This window comes from Melitaea cinxia, chromosome 2, assembly GCF_905220565.1.
Source record: "Melitaea cinxia chromosome 2, ilMelCinx1.1, whole genome shotgun sequence".
NCBI classification, from domain to species: Eukaryota; Metazoa; Arthropoda; class Insecta; order Lepidoptera; family Nymphalidae; genus Melitaea; species Melitaea cinxia.
This window is the reverse complement of record NC_059395.1, coordinates 14,189,750-14,207,726: the sequence shown is the minus strand read 5'-3', so window position 1 is coordinate 14,207,726 and position 17,977 is coordinate 14,189,750. Positions and strand designations below refer to the sequence as shown.

General features: G+C 31.5%; 3 protein-coding genes across 3 annotated transcripts; all 3 read left to right on the top strand.

Moving 5' to 3' along the window:
* Positions 1–1,465: 1,465 nt before the first annotated feature.
* Positions 1,466–11,505, top strand: LOC123665388 (protein obstructor-E-like). Its single transcript, XM_045599704.1, has 6 exons — positions 1,466–1,642; positions 4,310–4,635; positions 4,805–4,925; positions 7,135–7,329; positions 8,937–9,012; positions 11,016–11,505. Exons 1-6 carry the CDS (start codon positions 1,603–1,605, stop codon positions 11,341–11,343), a joined length of 1,086 nt encoding a protein of 361 aa, XP_045455660.1. The 5' UTR covers positions 1,466–1,602; the 3' UTR covers positions 11,344–11,505.
* Positions 11,506–11,692: 187 nt separating this feature from the next.
* LOC123661862 (protein obstructor-E-like) lies at positions 11,693–13,171 on the top strand. The gene is made up of 6 exons (XM_045596804.1): positions 11,693–11,738; positions 12,068–12,159; positions 12,236–12,356; positions 12,503–12,703; positions 12,783–12,852; positions 12,970–13,171. The coding sequence occupies exons 1-6, from the start codon at positions 11,693–11,695 to the stop codon at positions 13,133–13,135; spliced, it is 696 nt and encodes a 231-aa protein (XP_045452760.1). The 3' UTR covers positions 13,136–13,171.
* Positions 13,172–14,527: 1,356 nt separating this feature from the next.
* Positions 14,528–17,540, top strand: LOC123661854 (protein obstructor-E-like). Its single transcript, XM_045596796.1, has 6 exons — positions 14,528–14,588; positions 16,470–16,567; positions 16,645–16,765; positions 16,857–17,057; positions 17,139–17,208; positions 17,321–17,540. The coding sequence occupies exons 1-6, from the start codon at positions 14,528–14,530 to the stop codon at positions 17,478–17,480; spliced, it is 711 nt and encodes a 236-aa protein (XP_045452752.1). The 3' UTR covers positions 17,481–17,540.
* Positions 17,541–17,977: the final 437 nt, after the last annotated feature.

Sequence of the window (17,977 nt, the reverse complement as noted above, 5' to 3'; positions counted from 1 at the left end):
AACCGAATGAATAGAAAAGGTAAGAATTAAAGGTTCACAGGTTCAAATCCGGTCAGCCACCTCTCGGCGTAGCTACATTTCCATACGCACCTATATTTTCTGTTAAGTAATATGTGTTGAAACTCAATTATGTAATATAGGTGACAATGCTGCAAGTTTTAGTAAGAAAATTTAAGTGATGTAATGATTTTAAATAATGTCAGTATTATACATTCCAAAATATTGTTTTATATGACCGTAAAAACAGTTGTGTTAGTTTAATTTTGGAATTAAATTTACAGTTAAATATCACTTTTTGTGTAATTTATTTAAATAGTAATAATACTTAAGCTTCTAAGAGCCTTGTGAGTTTAAGAAATAATATTTGAATATAAGAATAATACAATAAATTAAATTGAGGACAATACATTTCATACTTGTTTGAACCTCACCTTAATTTGTAGTTTAATATAGTATTTTTGAATATTATTTCCAGCGTCTACAACAACAAATTAATTCCAACATAAAAGAAGAATGAACAACAACACAGTCGAATATCTTTTAAGTCAACCACAATCTCTATTTTGGATTAACTGATTCACTCTGTAACATGACACTGCTGGGCATAGACTTCTTTCTCCTTGTAGGAGAGAGGTTGGAACTTAATCCACCATGCTGCTCCACTGCGAATTGGCGAATATATTCCCTACTATGAGTAACGATCACTATCAGGTATGATAACAACCGGAACCGACTGCTTAACTTGATCTTCGATGAAGAGACCAACAAGGACAAACAACCAGATCGAAAAGAAATATTTGCACAAATATATAAAAAAAAAAAACATTTATTGTGTTTATTAGATACATCCCGAGCGGGAATCGAACTCATTCGCCGGTGTGTGAGCGCCTACACGGAACACGCGCCCCTACGCCAGAGCGATGTCACCGTCTCAATGTTTGTATTGAATCTTGTAGATTCTGTTTATTTCCAAACAATTTAAAAATTCTTCAAACCGACCCAGAATCCGACAAAACAAATTATATATACGTCGAATACAGAGTGTATTTCTTTTTGATGTCCTTTTAAAACATGTACCTGTGTATAGAAACGTAACAAAACTTAACTTGGATGATAATGAAATAGAATAAAATTATGTCATACCTGCTTATAACATTGTAAGTAATTGGTAAAACTTTCGTGAATAATTTTTCTCTGACTCCTCTACTTTCTATTAGTAAGTCTACACAAAGACATAGCTGACGAATAAATAAATAAATGATGCAAATCTACTTGTTTACGTACGTGTGCCATGTGTATTTAAAAATAACAAAGCTTTAAAAAGTATTACGGAAGCGAAATAAGCGTGAACTATGTTGACATACAAAATTCAACAAATATTAAAAACAAAAGAGAGACAATCGCATGTGACAATGGCGTGCAACGGTTGCGACATCTACATGCATGTTTCTCCTGACCGGGTCGCGAATATGACGAACTGTTAATCCTTGTCACGTAAGGTGGGGCAGGAGACAAAGTTTCTCAACGGTCTGTCCCCAAGGTCGGCTCATCTCCGGCCATTCATTATATGTGTTAAGCTCGTGAAGTCGTGTTGTGTCCAATATGAAGAATCTAGTCGTTTTGGCGTGTATATGCGCCGCTGGTGAGTTGCGATAAATTTTAAATTTTTTTGCCGATTTTAAACTTTGTCAAGGGCTCAAATCGTTCTTTAATTGATACTAAAATTATTATTATTTATATTTTTTTTTTTTGTAAAAAACCGCGACTTAGTTTCCGCGCGTTTTCAATACACAAGTAGTATGCCCATATAAAATATAATAGGAAAATATTTGATGAACAATTTTAATAAAAATTCAACTATATTCGAATTCCTGATTACATAAATTAAAAACCTATATAACACTGGAATTATTTCTTATAAAAAATGATGTTACTAAAAATACTCAAACTTACAAAAAGGTTCATTTCTATGCATAATGTGACAAGGATTGGTCAGCTCCATTTCAATATTTCGAATATCTTGTTCAAATAGGTACATAAGCCAATACATTTACATATTTATAGGCAGACTCATGTAATTGTAATTCAATCTATGTAATAATATATTATATGTCAAGATATTAATCTGCTACACATCCTGTGTTATTCAGTATAAAGTTATTTACGTAAATAATATAATACCTTTTATATCAAATACAATTATGCTCTACAGCTTATTTAGCGCCTTTATTCCACGATTCGCATCGTCTACTTTAAACAATAGATTCAATATTTTTTTCTTAGTCGTATAATTATTTGATTACTTATTACATTATCTCAAGGATTAGACATTTTAAGCTATATTATACCTTTTATACTTATATGATCTTAAAATATCTAATCCTTGCAATATTTCAAAAATTAAAACGACTTCCTTGATTTAAAATAAAATTGTATTAGCATTTGTCCCGGAATCAAGTATGGGATTAAGTGATAAATCATCATTACTTCAGCCTATCGCAGTCCACTGCTGGACATAAGCCTCCACAAATTCGCACCAAAAATGGCGTGAACTGATGTGTGTTGCCCATACTCACCATGCTGGGCAGGCGGGTTGGTGACCGCAGGGCTAGCTTTGTCGCACCGAAGACGCTGCTGACCGTCTTCGGCCTGTATATTTCGAAGCCAGCAGTTGGATGGCTATCCCACCATCAGTCGGCTTTATAAGTTCCAAGGTGGTAGTGGAACTATGTTATCCCTTAGTTGCCTCTTACGACACCCACGGGAAAAGAAGTGGTATCTATACTCTTAACCGCAGTAGCCACACAGCTGATAAAATATAATATATATGTGATAAAATATATTATAATTTATTTCTGCCATCTTTTAAACAGACCATTTCTTAGAGATTGGATTAGAATCAAGTCTATAATTATGTAATTCGAATGTTACGAGTACAGAATATAAAATAAAAGCCCTGCCTGTCTGTCTGAGCGCGATGAACTATAAAATGCCTTTAGTGACAACAACTATTGTGTATCGGACCAACCAATTTAAATCGTTTCATAGAAAATATTTGGGTGTAAGGTTCGGTTTTATGTAAATTTGCCTATGATACGAGTATTATTGAAGAAGATGTTGTAAAAAATCGTGTTGAGTGGTTGCTTAACTGGCATACCGTGTAAACCAAAACGTGTAATATTTTCTGAAACCTGTGTGAAAGCGAAATGCAATGTTAGTTTAGTATTTTGTTGATTTCATCGTCGTCTAACCAAAATTATAGAAAGTAAAAAATTGGGACTTTTATTCCTTTATCGTAAACGCAAAATATTGAGATATAAAATGAGGTTGAGATTTTTGATTAGCAAAAAGGTTAAAATTGAGTGTTTCCCAAAGTTGAAAGACTTGTATGTATACATATAAACTAATTTTATAAACTCGATTATAATACGAAGTTTCTACTGGAAATATTAGTTAAAGTTGCTTGGACATGACTAAATTATGATACATTGATCTGTTGATCAAACTTCTTAAAAAATTGAAGGTTAAAAATTTAAAATGTTAATTAGATATATATAATGCATGACACTCGACCTTGAACTTTACTTATAACTACCCAAAATCAGCATACAGATGTCATCTTCGTTTTAGATCAATTCATTAATATTTAAAACGACCAATCCATCAGTCAACATCCGTAAACTTTAAATTGCTCATACTATGCTAATTATTTAATATCTCTTTAATGTACATTAATTTATTTAATCTAGAAGCTTCATTAATTAGTTGTATTATAATTGTTACGATATCAATCAGTTACAATAAATTTAAGGTATTCTCTATAAGTAAGTAAAATAAATATAATTGTGTTTGCTAGCAAACGAATACAACGTAAGTAGACGAAAAAAATTAACAAACGCACTAGTCGTCACTACGATTTTCGAGGATTCCTCTCGATTTCTCTGGGATCCAATTACAGATCCTGATTTCCTTATCATGGTACAACCCTTGGATATCTCCTTTCCAACAAAAAAAGAAATATCAAAATCGGTTCATAAACCACAAAGTTATCCCCGAACATGCATAAAAAAAATATTAACCTCCTCCTTTTTTTGAGTCGGTTAAAAAGTGTAAACAAAATCCGCTAAATAAATTCTATTAATTATTAATAAAGTATTACAAAATATTTTTTAACAATTTTATATAATGAAGTAACATTTCAGAATAATATTTTATCTTTGATTATGAATAATGTCAAGGAATGAAAACATAAACATGCTCATCTTTTTTCGACTAATATTTTCTAAATCATTACATAATTTTGTTGCAGCGTACGCGCAATCACTGTTTTCGGAGAACTTGGAATCTTCAACTGTATACAGCCCTTATAAATATGAAAGTGCAAGCAATTTAGATAACTCTGAACAAACTACTCCTTTCTACATTTACTATGATGGTCAAAATGCGGTTGTTGATGATAACGCAGAAGCAGTAACAACTGGCAGCGTCACTTCTGAAAGAAGAGGAAGGTATCAATCGATCCGTGATCAGGAAATCGAAGGATCTGCTCCCAGAGTTGTAGGGCCTACAACTTGTAAAGAAAAAAATGAAAGATACGCCGTACCTGGTAGCTGTGACAAATATATCGAATGCCTTGTGAGTTACATCTGTATTTGAAATAATTAATCAAATTTTAAATTTACCTTTTAATATATAAAATATTTAATATATACAATTATTATAGATAAATTAAATATTTTATAATTCTCGTAAATAGACAGTTAAAAAAACTATTGATAAATATATAATTTGTGTAAATTAATAGAATGGTACAGCTGAAGAGAAGCAATGCCCAGACGGCTTGCGATACAACCCAAATGTGAAATTCAACGTTTACCCCTGCCAGTACCCTATCGATGTACCTTGCCTTGCAAGATCAGCGTTACGTAAGTTGAAAATTTTATTCACTATTTACCAGAAGTTCTTTGCAAACACTTGGTTTTGTCGATGCAACTTATATTGCTGACATTTCTGCCCACTAATCCCTCCAATACGTCTCGTTGTGGTGTTTTATCACTGCCCATATAACCTTTCTTAACAACAGACTTTTTAATTAATAAATATACGACTCACACTTAATGGCCCCACCAGGATTTATTGCTATGTCGGATTTCCGGTAAAACACAAAATAAAAAATCATAAACGTCATTTCCATGAGAGTGCATCAAACCTGCGACCCTCAACGCAACTGCCTGTACTGTGAAAGTTGCGTGTCATCGAATAATCCAAAAAGAATTTTATTTAGAGTTACTACTTTTCAAACCTAAATAGTAGCTTCGAAGATTGCGATAGGTATTGGGAAAGCAATAACTGGTTTATAATAATTATATGATGCCAACAATGAGCTAATGCTCTTTTAATTACAGACTATCATAATATTTTATGAATGTTTTTATCGTAACGCTTAAAACTGATGTAAAATATTTTTATCAAATCACAAGTTAATTATACATACTTCAAAGCTGTTGAAAACGAATTCTATGACCCTATTTTTTATTCTAGAATATGGTTCAAACCACTTGCATAAGATCCCTAAGGATTTGAACTCTACGATTTTGATTTTCGATATGTTAAAAAATATTGCAATATTTATTTTTTAAAATACTTTAGACTATCAACTTAAATAAAATATTTGAATCTCAGCAGTATCCTCGTTAAATATAATTTACATTCTGTTGTATGTGTATAAATAATTCATACACATTTTGATGTCAAAAGAAATGTTACTGTGATGCGTTAAGTTGTATGTTATTTATATTAAAAACTAATTTACCCTAGACTATTTCTATTGTTTGTCTTATACATTTATAAAATAAAAATGTGAATATACAAAATTTTTAGAAAGTCTTTGAGAATAAATTATATTATACATTATGTTAGACAACATTTACATTACATGACTAAGGTCAAACTAATATACGATCTCGGATGATTTTAATTGATTTTTATTTAAAAATATAGCTGTGTGTCAAGTTGTTTTTATAATTTAACTTTCTGATTTATTGGAATGAGTGAAATGTATAGGTTATGATGTCAATAGCAACATTATATAATACGACGAACATTCCATAGGTATATTATTTTTAAGTTTGCATCAATTTATTTTCTCTCTTTTAGTATCATTAGATAAAGTCAATAGCAAAGGTTTGCCGTTACATGTTCGACACGTAATGCGCTTAGAAGGAATGAATAAATTAAAAAGGCTCAAAATAGGTGTACCTAATTGAAGATATAAGTATCTGTCATAGCTGAATTAATAATTAATAGCTAATCACGCTTACAGTAATAATATAATCCTAAACGTTTGTGTATTGTATTATTAGGATTTGTTCTTTTATTTTGTATTTAAATTGTGGAGATGGCTCATTTTGTATGCCGTATTTTATATAGGTATTAAATTGTCAATTGTAATTGAAACTTTTAGCAAATTATCACAGATAACACACACTATTTTTAAATAGACTTTTAGTAACATTTCGAACTGTTTCTATGTTCGATATACACACTTAAAATCGTTGAGTCATTCACTCATCACGAAATCTCAAAAACCGCTGAATGATGAAGCATTAAGATGGGCAGGGGGGTAGTTTCTAGTTAGTAGGCGTACGCTAAGAACAGATTTTTCGATAAGGTCAGATTTATGAGGTCTAAAGGTCCCAAAACTTTTTACAGAAGTCCTTCATTTTTTATTAGCATATAAACTTAAAATTAAACAGAGGGGTAGTGAGTAGACGCTAAAAACGGATTATGTGATAGGGGAATACTTCGACTTCACTTCTTACGACATGTTCTTATAAAATTCATCGTTGTTTGTGCTAGAAACGTGATAGTTAATTGGTCTGCTAAAAAATAATTTTGATAAATTATAGTCTTGGGGGATAAAATAGAGGTTAAAACTTAGTTTGAAAAATTCGTAGTTTTTAAATTTAGAAGTGAAAACTTTATTTCTGACTTGTAATTAAAAATAATGAATACCGTATTTTAGCACTTATGAACTCTACCCTTGACGAGAAACAGTACTCTCTCCTTGTAGCGGAAGGAGGTATATTCATTTGGTATAATTTTGCTAAAAACCTAATTGTAATCTTTTTTCAGAGCCAGCACAACCTACAGACGCTTGCCCTCACCAATTCGGTTACTTTAAGACTGGCGACGCTCGCAACTGCAGTGGCTTTAGAAATTGTGTGAACGGTGTTGGTTACGATTTTACATGCCCTGAGGGCCTCGCCTTCAGTTCGGAAACCTACCGATGCGAATGGCCTGATGAAGTCGCTGACTGTGATGTTGAAGGTATTAATCCAAAACTATTCCTAATTATAAAATAAATACACAATACACACACGGTCGTCTGTTCCTAAAGTAAGCAACTTAATGCTTGTGTTATAGGTAACAGCCGACTGGTATGTAGCTAATTTTTTTTTCGATAAATATACTATAAATAATACATATTTAAATAATACATATATAAATATATAAATAAATATTTATATTACACCCAGACTTAGGGTGGGAATCGAACCCACAACCATCAGAGCAGAAAGCAGGGGCCAACGGGCTAGTCGAATCCTAATTATTTATTAAATTATTTGAACCAAAGTTCTCTGTTCACATTTATTTGAAATCTCTTTCTTGTTCAAAATTTTCATAATTTAAAAACAGACAGCGTTTAGAGTTCCTGTTGTGTCGATCAAAGTTGAAACCGTAGCGAAACGTAAAGAACGGAATAAAATAAAAATAACTATATTGATTTTTAGAGGATTAATAAAATAAAATTTAAAAATACTATGATATTAATAGATATATGCAATTCTTATAAAACTATGTGTCATTTTGTTTGTTTCTTTTACATACAAGTGTAAACTTGTCTGTGTGCAACCAGGGTATGTCATCAAATTATATTGCTAGCATTCATAAGCAAACAAGAATTACAAAAAATATTAAGTATATACAAGTTTATATCTTGTTATTCTTAAATGTTTGCTTGAATATTTTAACGATTTGTTTTACGTATACGAAATGTTTGTTGTTCAAGTAATACGAAATGAAAATATTGCGATATTAACCCTAATAAGCTTTTTTAATACTTAAGGTAAATAAAGTATTTAGGATTTATGAATTAATAATAAAGTAGGAAAATAAAATATTATTTATAAGTGTGAAAAATATCATAGTAGGTACTTAATTATTTTTCGAGTCATTAAGGATAACAGCAATTAAAATAAAATAGATAGATATATCTAATTATAGTGGAATTCAAATGACGATTCTTCTAAATAGAAACGGAAAGAAACCCGGTTTTTCTTTTAAAAAAGTACCTAACAACTAAAACTAATACAATCTTATATACAAACTGATAATGATATTTAGACCTAAAAAAAAGAGAAGTAGTGAGTATTTTTTGAAGGGAAACTTCTCAGGTGCATGAGGGTATTTTTTTTTACGGATGAAACGGCAAAGTTTTTGTCGATGGCGCTGGAACGGAAATCTCAAGCTTTAGATTTGTATAGACTAGATATAAACGAGACTTAAAAATTAGTTTACCAAAGAAGTTTTACTTCTGACATATGTATTTTATACGCACGCACTTTTTTTATTTAATAGGTCCAAATAGCTATTATGCTGGTACTTGTTGACCCATCTCCATGACTTCTGACTTATGACAGATCAATGGGAAGCCTTATCGTTGAACTAAGCTAAGCAAAAGCAATGCAACGTTAGCTTTTTTTATACGAAACTTTAGAATGTTTATCTGAATATGAAGATATGGAAGTAAAACTGCGTAGCACAAGCTGTGCATATTTACATACGAGACCCCAAATCTTTAAACTCTGTTCGATTATTAAAAAGATAAATAATTATTTATTTGTTAAATTTATATTTTTATTTTAAATTTTTAGCTTTCCTCGGGTTCCGGTGTCCCGAAATACCAATTTCAAAAGAACTTGGACCTCCAGTCGGCTTCAGAACATACAGGTAAAAGACTTCTAAAAACTTAAGAATTAAAAAAAAATAGCAATATTTACTAATAACTTTATAATATTTATATTTAAAAAACATTCTAGAAATATATTTTTTTCATATTGACAAGATTATTACTACGAAAAACAATTTAAATAACTACGATAAAAACAAATTTGCATCCGTTGACCTCCTTTGAAGTAAATCATCGAGTGCAACTTGAAGTCAAAATAAACAATATAAAACAAAAACGATAGAGACATTAAAATTTGGTATCACTCATATATAATTAAAATAATAATTAATAAGTTATATCTAATGGTATTTGTGCACATTGATTATAAACGAAAACAGGAGTTTTTTGTCTTCATTTGATAGGAAGTTACCAATTAAAATAATTAGATCAATGATACTTAAAAACATTTGCCTTGTTCGTTAGAAAAACACGAGATTATTAAAAAAATAAAAAATATTTACTAGTATTAATTTTTAAGTTTTTATTTGTAGGTATTACGAGACTTAATTCTTTATTATGTTTTTAGGAAAATAAATTACGCTTTAGTTAACTTTGTATTATGAGAAATTGTCGCTTATGAGAATAATAAATTTCACAAATTTACAGCATACTTAAAGTAACACACTATTTAAGTATTAGTAACCGTTTATACCTTATAGTATCTGTGCTAAGACGACAGCCGAAAACAGGTTACCTAACGCACGGTCAAGCGGTAGGTCGTGGCTAAATGTCATCTGTCCCGACCTTCGGATTATACAATTTCTTATACAGAAATACAAATTGTTTTATCTTACATATATATGTATATAAATTTACATACACCGCCAAGAAAAGGGTCGGTTTAAAAATCTTCAGTATCTTCAAAAGTATCTGACCCAGCTTTATAAAATAAAGACTAAATTAAAGAAAATTTTAATGTGTTCAAATGGAAATAAAAAAATAATTGAAGCTTTTTATTTTTGTAAAATAAATTAAAATGCGTAGTTTATTATTTTTTGTTTTTAATATAGATTGGTTACAGATGTGTTTTCACGCATTTTACTACTAGTAACTATAATCGAAATTAGCCGATTGTCTCTTATTTGATGGTCGATGTGTATTATTTATTGCCTACTTAGTTGTAACGTGAAATACGCTACCTTCACTTCACCCTTCCTTTTCTTGGTAAAACGGAGATATTTTAAGGATTCGTTTGGTAAACATTTCAAGTTTTTTTTGTTTTGTTTTTTAAATCAGAAATTATGGATATTAAATCTCCACTAAAAATGTGCAGCTAACAGCTAGAGATATTGGTACTTTATCACTAAGGCTTATTGTCATTTTTTTTTATATCACTAGGTCGGCAAACAATCGTATGGCATCTGATGGTCAGATATTATCGTAGCTTTTAGAGATCTTCTGTAAGGTCGAGGTACTAACCCCAGTCGGGCTGCTCCATATTTTGAACAAGAAATTCCTGCTGTGCACTACCTCTGTCCTATTAGAGATAACAATGGCGAATCATATCACAGATTAGTTTATAATGTGTGAAAATTCCAAATGATGATTGTATGATAAAATGGATTGGATGTATAAATGTTGATTGTACGAAGATTTGTATAGGAAGATATTGTAGACTATTGTGTGTTTGAAGTAGGGATTCCAAAATTTTCGTATAATTTTCATACAATTTTAGTCTTTTTTTATCTGGGCTATCTGGATTCTAGATAGATCTATTTGGATTCAGATAGCAGTTTTTTTTTTTTTTTTTTTCATTAGTAATCTATGTTGTCCCATCAGATAAACGACACAAATATAAAAATACCACAAATTGATCCAACGCCTTTGAAATTTTTAAAAGTTCAAAAAAAAGTTTAGTTTTTTTTTAATTTTACTACTTTTACTTTTCGTACAAAGATTTTTAAAAGAAACTTTCAGTATTAGTTACCAAAAATAATTTTAAATTTTTGATAAAAAATACACAATTCAAGGTAACTAAAAAAATCTATTTATTTTTTCTTAGATCTCCAAGCGACTGTCAAAAATATTTCCTTTGTATTGATGGCAAGCCTCGTCGGCTAACCTGTGGTGGTTACTCCGCCTTTGACGAATTAACTGAATCCTGTGTCGCGGCCGATGAAGTAGCAGATTGTCCAACAGAACTTAGAAACGAGGCGAAGAAATCCAGAGATGCGGAAAAACAGAGACTAACAGCTCAAGCTGCTTTTGAAAAACTCAGATTTGCTCCTAAGAACACCTATGAATACGCAACAACGCAAGAGCCATTTTTCGACCCAGGACAAGACAACATAGAGAACGAAACTCAAACACCGCAACCACTTATATATTAATTTAATCTTAAAATAACACTGTTTTTAATAACTGTATATAAAAATACACTTTTACAATTTTAAGTCATCCGATTGAGTCGTTCCTCTCATTTCATATTACTTGTCTAATGTATAGTTGATTATGTTAACGCTATTATTTGAATAAATTGATTTTAAAATACATTTATCTGTATTTTATTATTTTCCATTATATTAATGATTTGGTTAATGGATCTCGTAATGCCACACAAAAGAAATTCCAATGCATTTTTTCAATTATAGATAATTAGTTATAGTATAAAATCGAGGTGTACTATGATGTTCATCACATTCATAACATTAACTTCTGACAGTCACTACATTCATAAAAATGAAATTCGTTGTTTGCTTTGCTATTTTGTTAATTTCTGCGACCTGTAAGTAGACTTAAAAATATATTTTTAAAGTGAAACTTTTATTCTATCGCCCCAAAATTTTTCGTTAATCTATCGCATGTCGCGTGTCGCAAGTGTTGCTCGGTATTTGTGTGTTTTGATATTTGTATTAATGTAAAATTTTTTATTCACTAAAATTTCACTTGCATCGTGGTTTCATAAAACCACACAATTGTTTTTTCGACAATATCAACATGACTATGTAGTAAAATGTATTAACTAAAAGTTATGAATCGTAAAATTAATTTTTTCTGGTAAACGAGGCCTTTGAAAGAATATTCCATGCTATAAACTTTTTCATTCATTTTTAGGCAACGGGCAATCTGAAAAAAGTCCTCTTTGCAAATTGCGAAACGAGTACGTAAATATTGAAGAAAAATGCGACGCTTACATTGAATGTCGGGTAAGTTAAATTGTTATATTGTTTCAAAGTTTTATTTTTTTACATCGAATGGGTACTAACATAGTTAATATAATAGGATTATCGAGCGATTGAAACGAGTTGTCCAGATGGTCTGAACTATAACCCTGCCGCGGTATGGCCTGCTTATCCATGCAGCTATCCTCAAGATGTTCCTTGTGCGGGACGTAGACCCAACCGTAAGTTTATCTTATTATATAACCATATGTGTGACATAATCGTATACTCAATTTGTACATTTAGTTCAACAATGTTTATGTCAATAACTTCAAATATCTTAATGTATATTATATTTACTTATCTTATAATTCCTTCCCTTTATCAGAACCAGCGAAGCCTAACGCTAACTGTCCTCGTCAGTACGGATACTTCAAGTCTCCTCTAGCCAACGAAAACGACTGTGGACATTACCGGCTATGTCATGGCGGTGAAGCCTTTGAGATGTACTGCCCCGCTGGCTTGGCCTTTAATCCTGAAAATGCACGCTGTGACTGGCCCGAACTTGTGTCATCGTGCAATGCCGAAAGTAATATACACAAATTTGAATCTAAAATATTATAAATTATGTATCTATGTCACATGTGAACAACAATTTTTTTTTTCAGATTACATTGGTTTCAAGTGTCCTCCACCTACCTACGATGTATCAGGCAACGCTATCGTCACCAACCATAAGTAAGATCTACTATAATGTAATTTTTTAAATCTTTATACTTATAATCACAACCCATTTAAACAAGCTATACTGCTAGATCATGTTGATATGGAAATAATATGCTTATTTTTTTTCAGATACGAGGGTAGTTGCTACGTCTTCTACTCCTGTATAAAGGGACACGCTCGCGTCCTTTCCTGTGATGAAGGGTTCGCGTTCGACGTCACCAGCGGCCGCTGTGAAATCGAGGATCGCGTTAACTGTGATGCTCAAGTGTCTAAAAAATCAGTTGCATTACTTTAATCCATTGTAATTAAAAATAAATAAAAATGTAACTACGAAGTGAAATTATTATTATTTATCCTAATATATTAAAGCTAAGTATCCTACATGGAACCTCAATTTCATCGTCAGACATATACGAGGTGAGTGGTCGCCGCGAGGTATCGTTGCGTACTCTCATGCATATGCGTTGGACTTGGTGTCGATGATACGTGTTAATGCGATGACATCGTCGCTTGGGCGCGTCTTCTGATGTCTGTCTTACTGTATATGATACTGTAAGATATGATACTGTAGTGGTGCAGTTTGACAGGGAGACCCGAAAGACTGCTTACTATGGTTAATTCTCTCCAATTATAAAAGTGTAACAACATGCTAATTTCATTTTAACTGTTCTACATAATATAGAATATAAGTTATTTTTAGATTTTAGCTTGGTACTATCCCAAACTTAATGTTAATATAGTACGAAAAAGAAAGTAGTAAATGTTAAAACAGTTTCATTTGCGTGGTAAAAAATCATCTCCGGATAACTTTGCTGTCTACGCTTATTAATTTAGAGAAGATAAGAGAACAAATAATTAGTATATAGGTAGGTACATACGTACGTATAAAGACATGTTACACTGACTGACTCATAAGTTCCTCTCCATCGTGTCCTAGTTTAAGTGGTTTTAATGTATGGCTTTTTTTCAATTTATGATTCCCAAAAATATTATTAGAAAAATTATTCTTAAAGTGAAGATAAACCGTGTCGGCGCTCTAGCCAATTAAGCTATGGAACGATGTACCCGCTAGAGCGAAATTTTTGATATGATGATTTTTATTTTTAATTTTTGATATGATATTCAAAAAAAAAAAAAAATGTTTAGAATTCCTAATATGAGGGTAACACAAAAATAAAATCGTACATATTGAAGATAAACCTTTGCGTGCCTGCTGTTTTATGATGTTACATTTATTTATTTTATTAATTTATACTTTATTGTACACCACAAATATGCTACAAACAAAACATAAAGATAGTTATAGACAGCGACGTCCAATGGGCGGACTTATGGCTTATTAGCCATTTCTTCCAGACAACCCAGTCAGATATCTATCTATAGATATCTATACATAAACATTAACATGCTTAAGTATAGATTAACTAAGATATAAAAGATTCCAACCCTGTACGAGGGTATAGGTAGGGAGGGATAAGGACGTTAACTTTATGGAAATCTTAGAAATTATAGAAATATTAAGAATAATTTACTTAAAATTTAACTTTAATAATTTGTAATTTGAACGGAAAGTGATTGATATTCTTTACAAGTAAAGATGTTCTAACAAATAACTTAAACATGCTTCTTATAGAATAGAAATAGAAATATCCCATCGAATATTGTCTTGGTACTAGTAAAAGAAGCAATGATTTTAAATAATAATAATGTTCCATTAAGTAGTGCACAAAACCTGCGCAATGTGACAGGTTAATCTACCAAAATTATATAGCATCAATGCTAAAATTATTTCCTGACAGGGATACAAATTGATTACTTACCCTATTTTTTAACCGACTTCCAAAAAAGGAGGAGGTTCTCAATTCGACTGTATTTTTTTTATGTATGTTACATCAGAACTTTTGACTCGGTGGAGCGATTTCGACAAATTTTCTTTTAATCGAAAGGTGGTGTGTGCCAATTGGTCCCATTTAAATTTATTTGAGATCTAACAACTACTTTTCGAGCTATATCTAATAATGCGTTTTTACTTGACGCTTTTTTCGTCGACCTACGTTGTATTATACCGCATAACTTTCTACTGGATGTACGGATTTTGATAATTCTTTTTTTGTTGGAAAGGAGATATCCCTAGTTTAGTACCATGATTACATAAAAAAAAAAAAACAGTCGAATTGAGAACCTCCTCCTTTTTTGGAAGTCGGTTAAAAATCAAGAACTAGAAAATATATATAAATTTCATCATTTTTTTTTTCAAATTGTGTTGCTTCTATACTATCCGAAGGAACTTTGTTCCTACCTGGTGTCCCATGACACCACATAATTTTTTATTATTATACAAACTTATAATTTTAATTATGGTTGAATTTCGACCACTGGGTAGTAAAAACAAAAAAAAAATAATGTAAGGGATATCCTTATATTCTCCTCAAAAATATCCAGATATCCTTATATGATTTTTATTGAGGTAGAGCACAGCATGACATATTTATCTTAATATCTAAGATTTTTATTTTTGTGTTACCCACATTAGGAATTCTAAGCATTTTGAATATCATATCAAAAATTGACCGCTCCAGCGGGGTTCGAACCCGCGTCTCCGACTTACCGTGTCGGATATTTATCTTAGTTGAAATTTGGAGCAGCCCGACTGGGAAAGCGCCTTAACCTTATAGAAGATTACAGCTAAATACCGCCGCTCTCAAGTAGTGCAGTGTTCCTGTGTTGAGGTAGCGCTCCTGGAAAGGGAGGAATAGGGTGGGCGACACACTGGCAGTGCCCCTGGTGTTGCTCGCGTCCAAAAACTACGGTATCCGCTTACCATGAGCCAGACCATACGTTTGTTTGTCACCTTTGAACTAAAATAAACCTGATTGAGAATATATTATTAGATTCGTTCTTCGGTAAAATAATTTCTAGCGTTAAAGTTTTATAAATTATAATACATTTTTAAATATATTATGCATTGATCCAGTTTTATAGTACCATAACTAACAATCTGTCTTTTGTTTCAGTTAACAGTACTTGAAGAATTAACTTACTGCGCTAATCTTGAGTTTTAATTATTTTTGAAGTTCATAAAGAACAAAACTGCTTCACTTTACATCTTGTTTGACTAGACTATTATACTCTTAACGTACTAAAACAAATACTTTCATTATTTTATATCAAAATATTATATTATAATTATTTATACATTTAAACGTAATTAGTTAACGTATAAAATCCACGAATATAATGATATTCGTCGCATTTGAAGTAGTAAATTCCAGTAGCCTCTACGCTCACCACAATGAAATTCTTTGTTTGCTTCGCATTTTTGCTTATTTCTGCAACATGTGAGTATAATACAACACAGTTTTAATTACTTTAATCATTTTTAATGGAAAACTTTGGCACTAAATCAAATACTTTAAAGTTCTTAAACAATTTATTTCAACTACTTTTTTGATCGTAGTCAAAAATGTATGTGTATATATCACTCTTCTAGCGATAAGACCGCCTTTGTACACTGATCTTTATTTATAATATGTTACTTTGTCTATTAATAGACAACAATTGTTGATGTGTGCAATAAAGAGTAAATTATTATTATTATTATATGTATTTAACTGGATTTCAAATTTTAGGTAGTCCACAATATGACAATGAGAGAAATCCTGTTTGCAAATTACGAAATGCGTATTTAGTTGTGGAAGGAAAATGTGATTCTTACATTGAATGCCGGGTAAGTTACATAACACTATTTGCAATAAGAAGTTTCCTTTTATTTGTGTCAAGATACTAACATGTTTTTCACATCAGGATTATCAGCCAAATGAAATGGACTGCCCCGACGGTCTCAACTACAATCCTGAAGCAAAATGGCCTAATTACGCTTGCAGTTACCCTCAAGACGTCCCTTGTGAAGGACGTAAATCAAGACGTGAGTTTAAATGCACATCGCTTCTTTCTGTCCTCGATTATTCTAAAGGAATAGGTTTTTTTTATGAATGATTATTTGTTTTCTTTACCAGAACCAGCAAAGCCTACCGCTAACTGCCCACGTCAAAACGGCTACTTCAAATCACCTTTAGCTAAAGAAAATGACTGTGGACATTACCGTCTATGTAGTGGTGGTGAACCCTTTGAAATGTTCTGCCCCAATGGTTTGGCCTTCAATCCTGATACCGGCCGCTGCGACTGGCTTGAACTTGTGCCATCATGTAACGCTGAAAGTAATACATATGTTAATTGTTAATATGTAATATATAATTGTGTATAAACAATATCATCTTAATGTAAATGTTTAATTTCAGAATACGTTTCATTCAAATGTCCTCCATCTGCAGTTGATAAATCGGGCAACGCTATGGTCACCAATCACAAGTAAGATAAAGAGTACCAAAACAATGTTCATTTTTTAAAAAAATGCCTAGAAAAATATAATCATTTTCTCACTTTTTCTATAAAAATTCATTGTAAATTTTCTTTTATTTAGATACGAGGGTAGTTGCAACGTATTCTACTCTTGTATGAACGGACACGCTCGCGTCCTTTCCTGTGATGATGGATTCGCATTTGATGCTGTCAAGGGTCACTGTGATATCGAAGAACGCGTTAATTGCGACGCGCGTTTTGCTAGAAGTCAAGTTTTCTGAATAATTAATACTTACTTCTTAATGTATTACAACTTTTTTGTAAATAAAGTGTAAAATTTATTACAATGTTTTTCTCAACCTGTTTCAATTCATTATTATTAGCGTAAATAAACAAAAATAAAATAATAATAATTAGATATTAAAAACTGGGACATAATCACAAAATACATATTATTTGTTTTTTAACCGACTTCAAAAAAGGAGGAGGTTCCTCAATTCGTCCGTTCGGGGATAACTTCGTCGCTTATGAACCGATTTTGACACTTCTTTTTTTGTTGGATAGGAGATATTCCAAGTGTGTACCATGATAAGAAAACTAGGATCTGATGATGGAATCCCAGAAAAATCGAGAGATAATCGTAGTGACGACTAGTGCGTTTCTTAATTTTTTTCGTCTACTTACGTTGTATTATTTGTCGATGTAATTGAAGTCGATTTTTTCGTTTGCAAGCAAACACAATTATTTCTAACCGACTTCCAAAAAAGGAGGAGGTTCT

What these genes read in the sequence shown, in the direction of transcription:
- LOC123665388 (XM_045599704.1), top strand. Translation starts at nt 1,603, where the DNA reads ATGAAGAATCTAGTCGTTTTGGCGTGTATATGCGCCGCTG. An exon ending in CCTTGCAAGATCAGCGTTAC is followed by an intron (nt 4,926 to 7,134) that starts GTAAGTTGAAAA and finishes ATCTTTTTTCAG; the next exon opens with AGCCAGCACAACCTACAGAC. An exon ending in GTCGGCTTCAGAACATACAG is followed by an intron (nt 9,013 to 11,015) that starts GTAAAAGACTTC and finishes ATTTTTTCTTAG; the next exon opens with ATCTCCAAGCGACTGTCAAA.
- LOC123661854 (XM_045596796.1), top strand. Translation starts at nt 14,528, where the DNA reads ATGATTTTAAATAATAATAATGTTCCATTAAGTAGTGCACAAAACCTG. An exon ending in AAACCTGCGCAATGTGACAG is followed by an intron (nt 14,589 to 16,469) that starts GTTAATCTACCA and finishes TTCAAATTTTAG; the next exon opens with GTAGTCCACAATATGACAAT. An exon ending in GCCATCATGTAACGCTGAAA is followed by an intron (nt 17,058 to 17,138) that starts GTAATACATATG and finishes GTTTAATTTCAG; the next exon opens with AATACGTTTCATTCAAATGT.
- LOC123661862 (XM_045596804.1), top strand. Translation starts at nt 11,693, where the DNA reads ATGAAATTCGTTGTTTGCTTTGCTATTTTGTTAATTTCTGCGACCT. An exon ending in ACGCTTACATTGAATGTCGG is followed by an intron (nt 12,160 to 12,235) that starts GTAAGTTAAATT and finishes TTAATATAATAG; the next exon opens with GATTATCGAGCGATTGAAAC. An exon ending in TGCGGGACGTAGACCCAACC is followed by an intron (nt 12,357 to 12,502) that starts GTAAGTTTATCT and finishes TCCCTTTATCAG; the next exon opens with AACCAGCGAAGCCTAACGCT.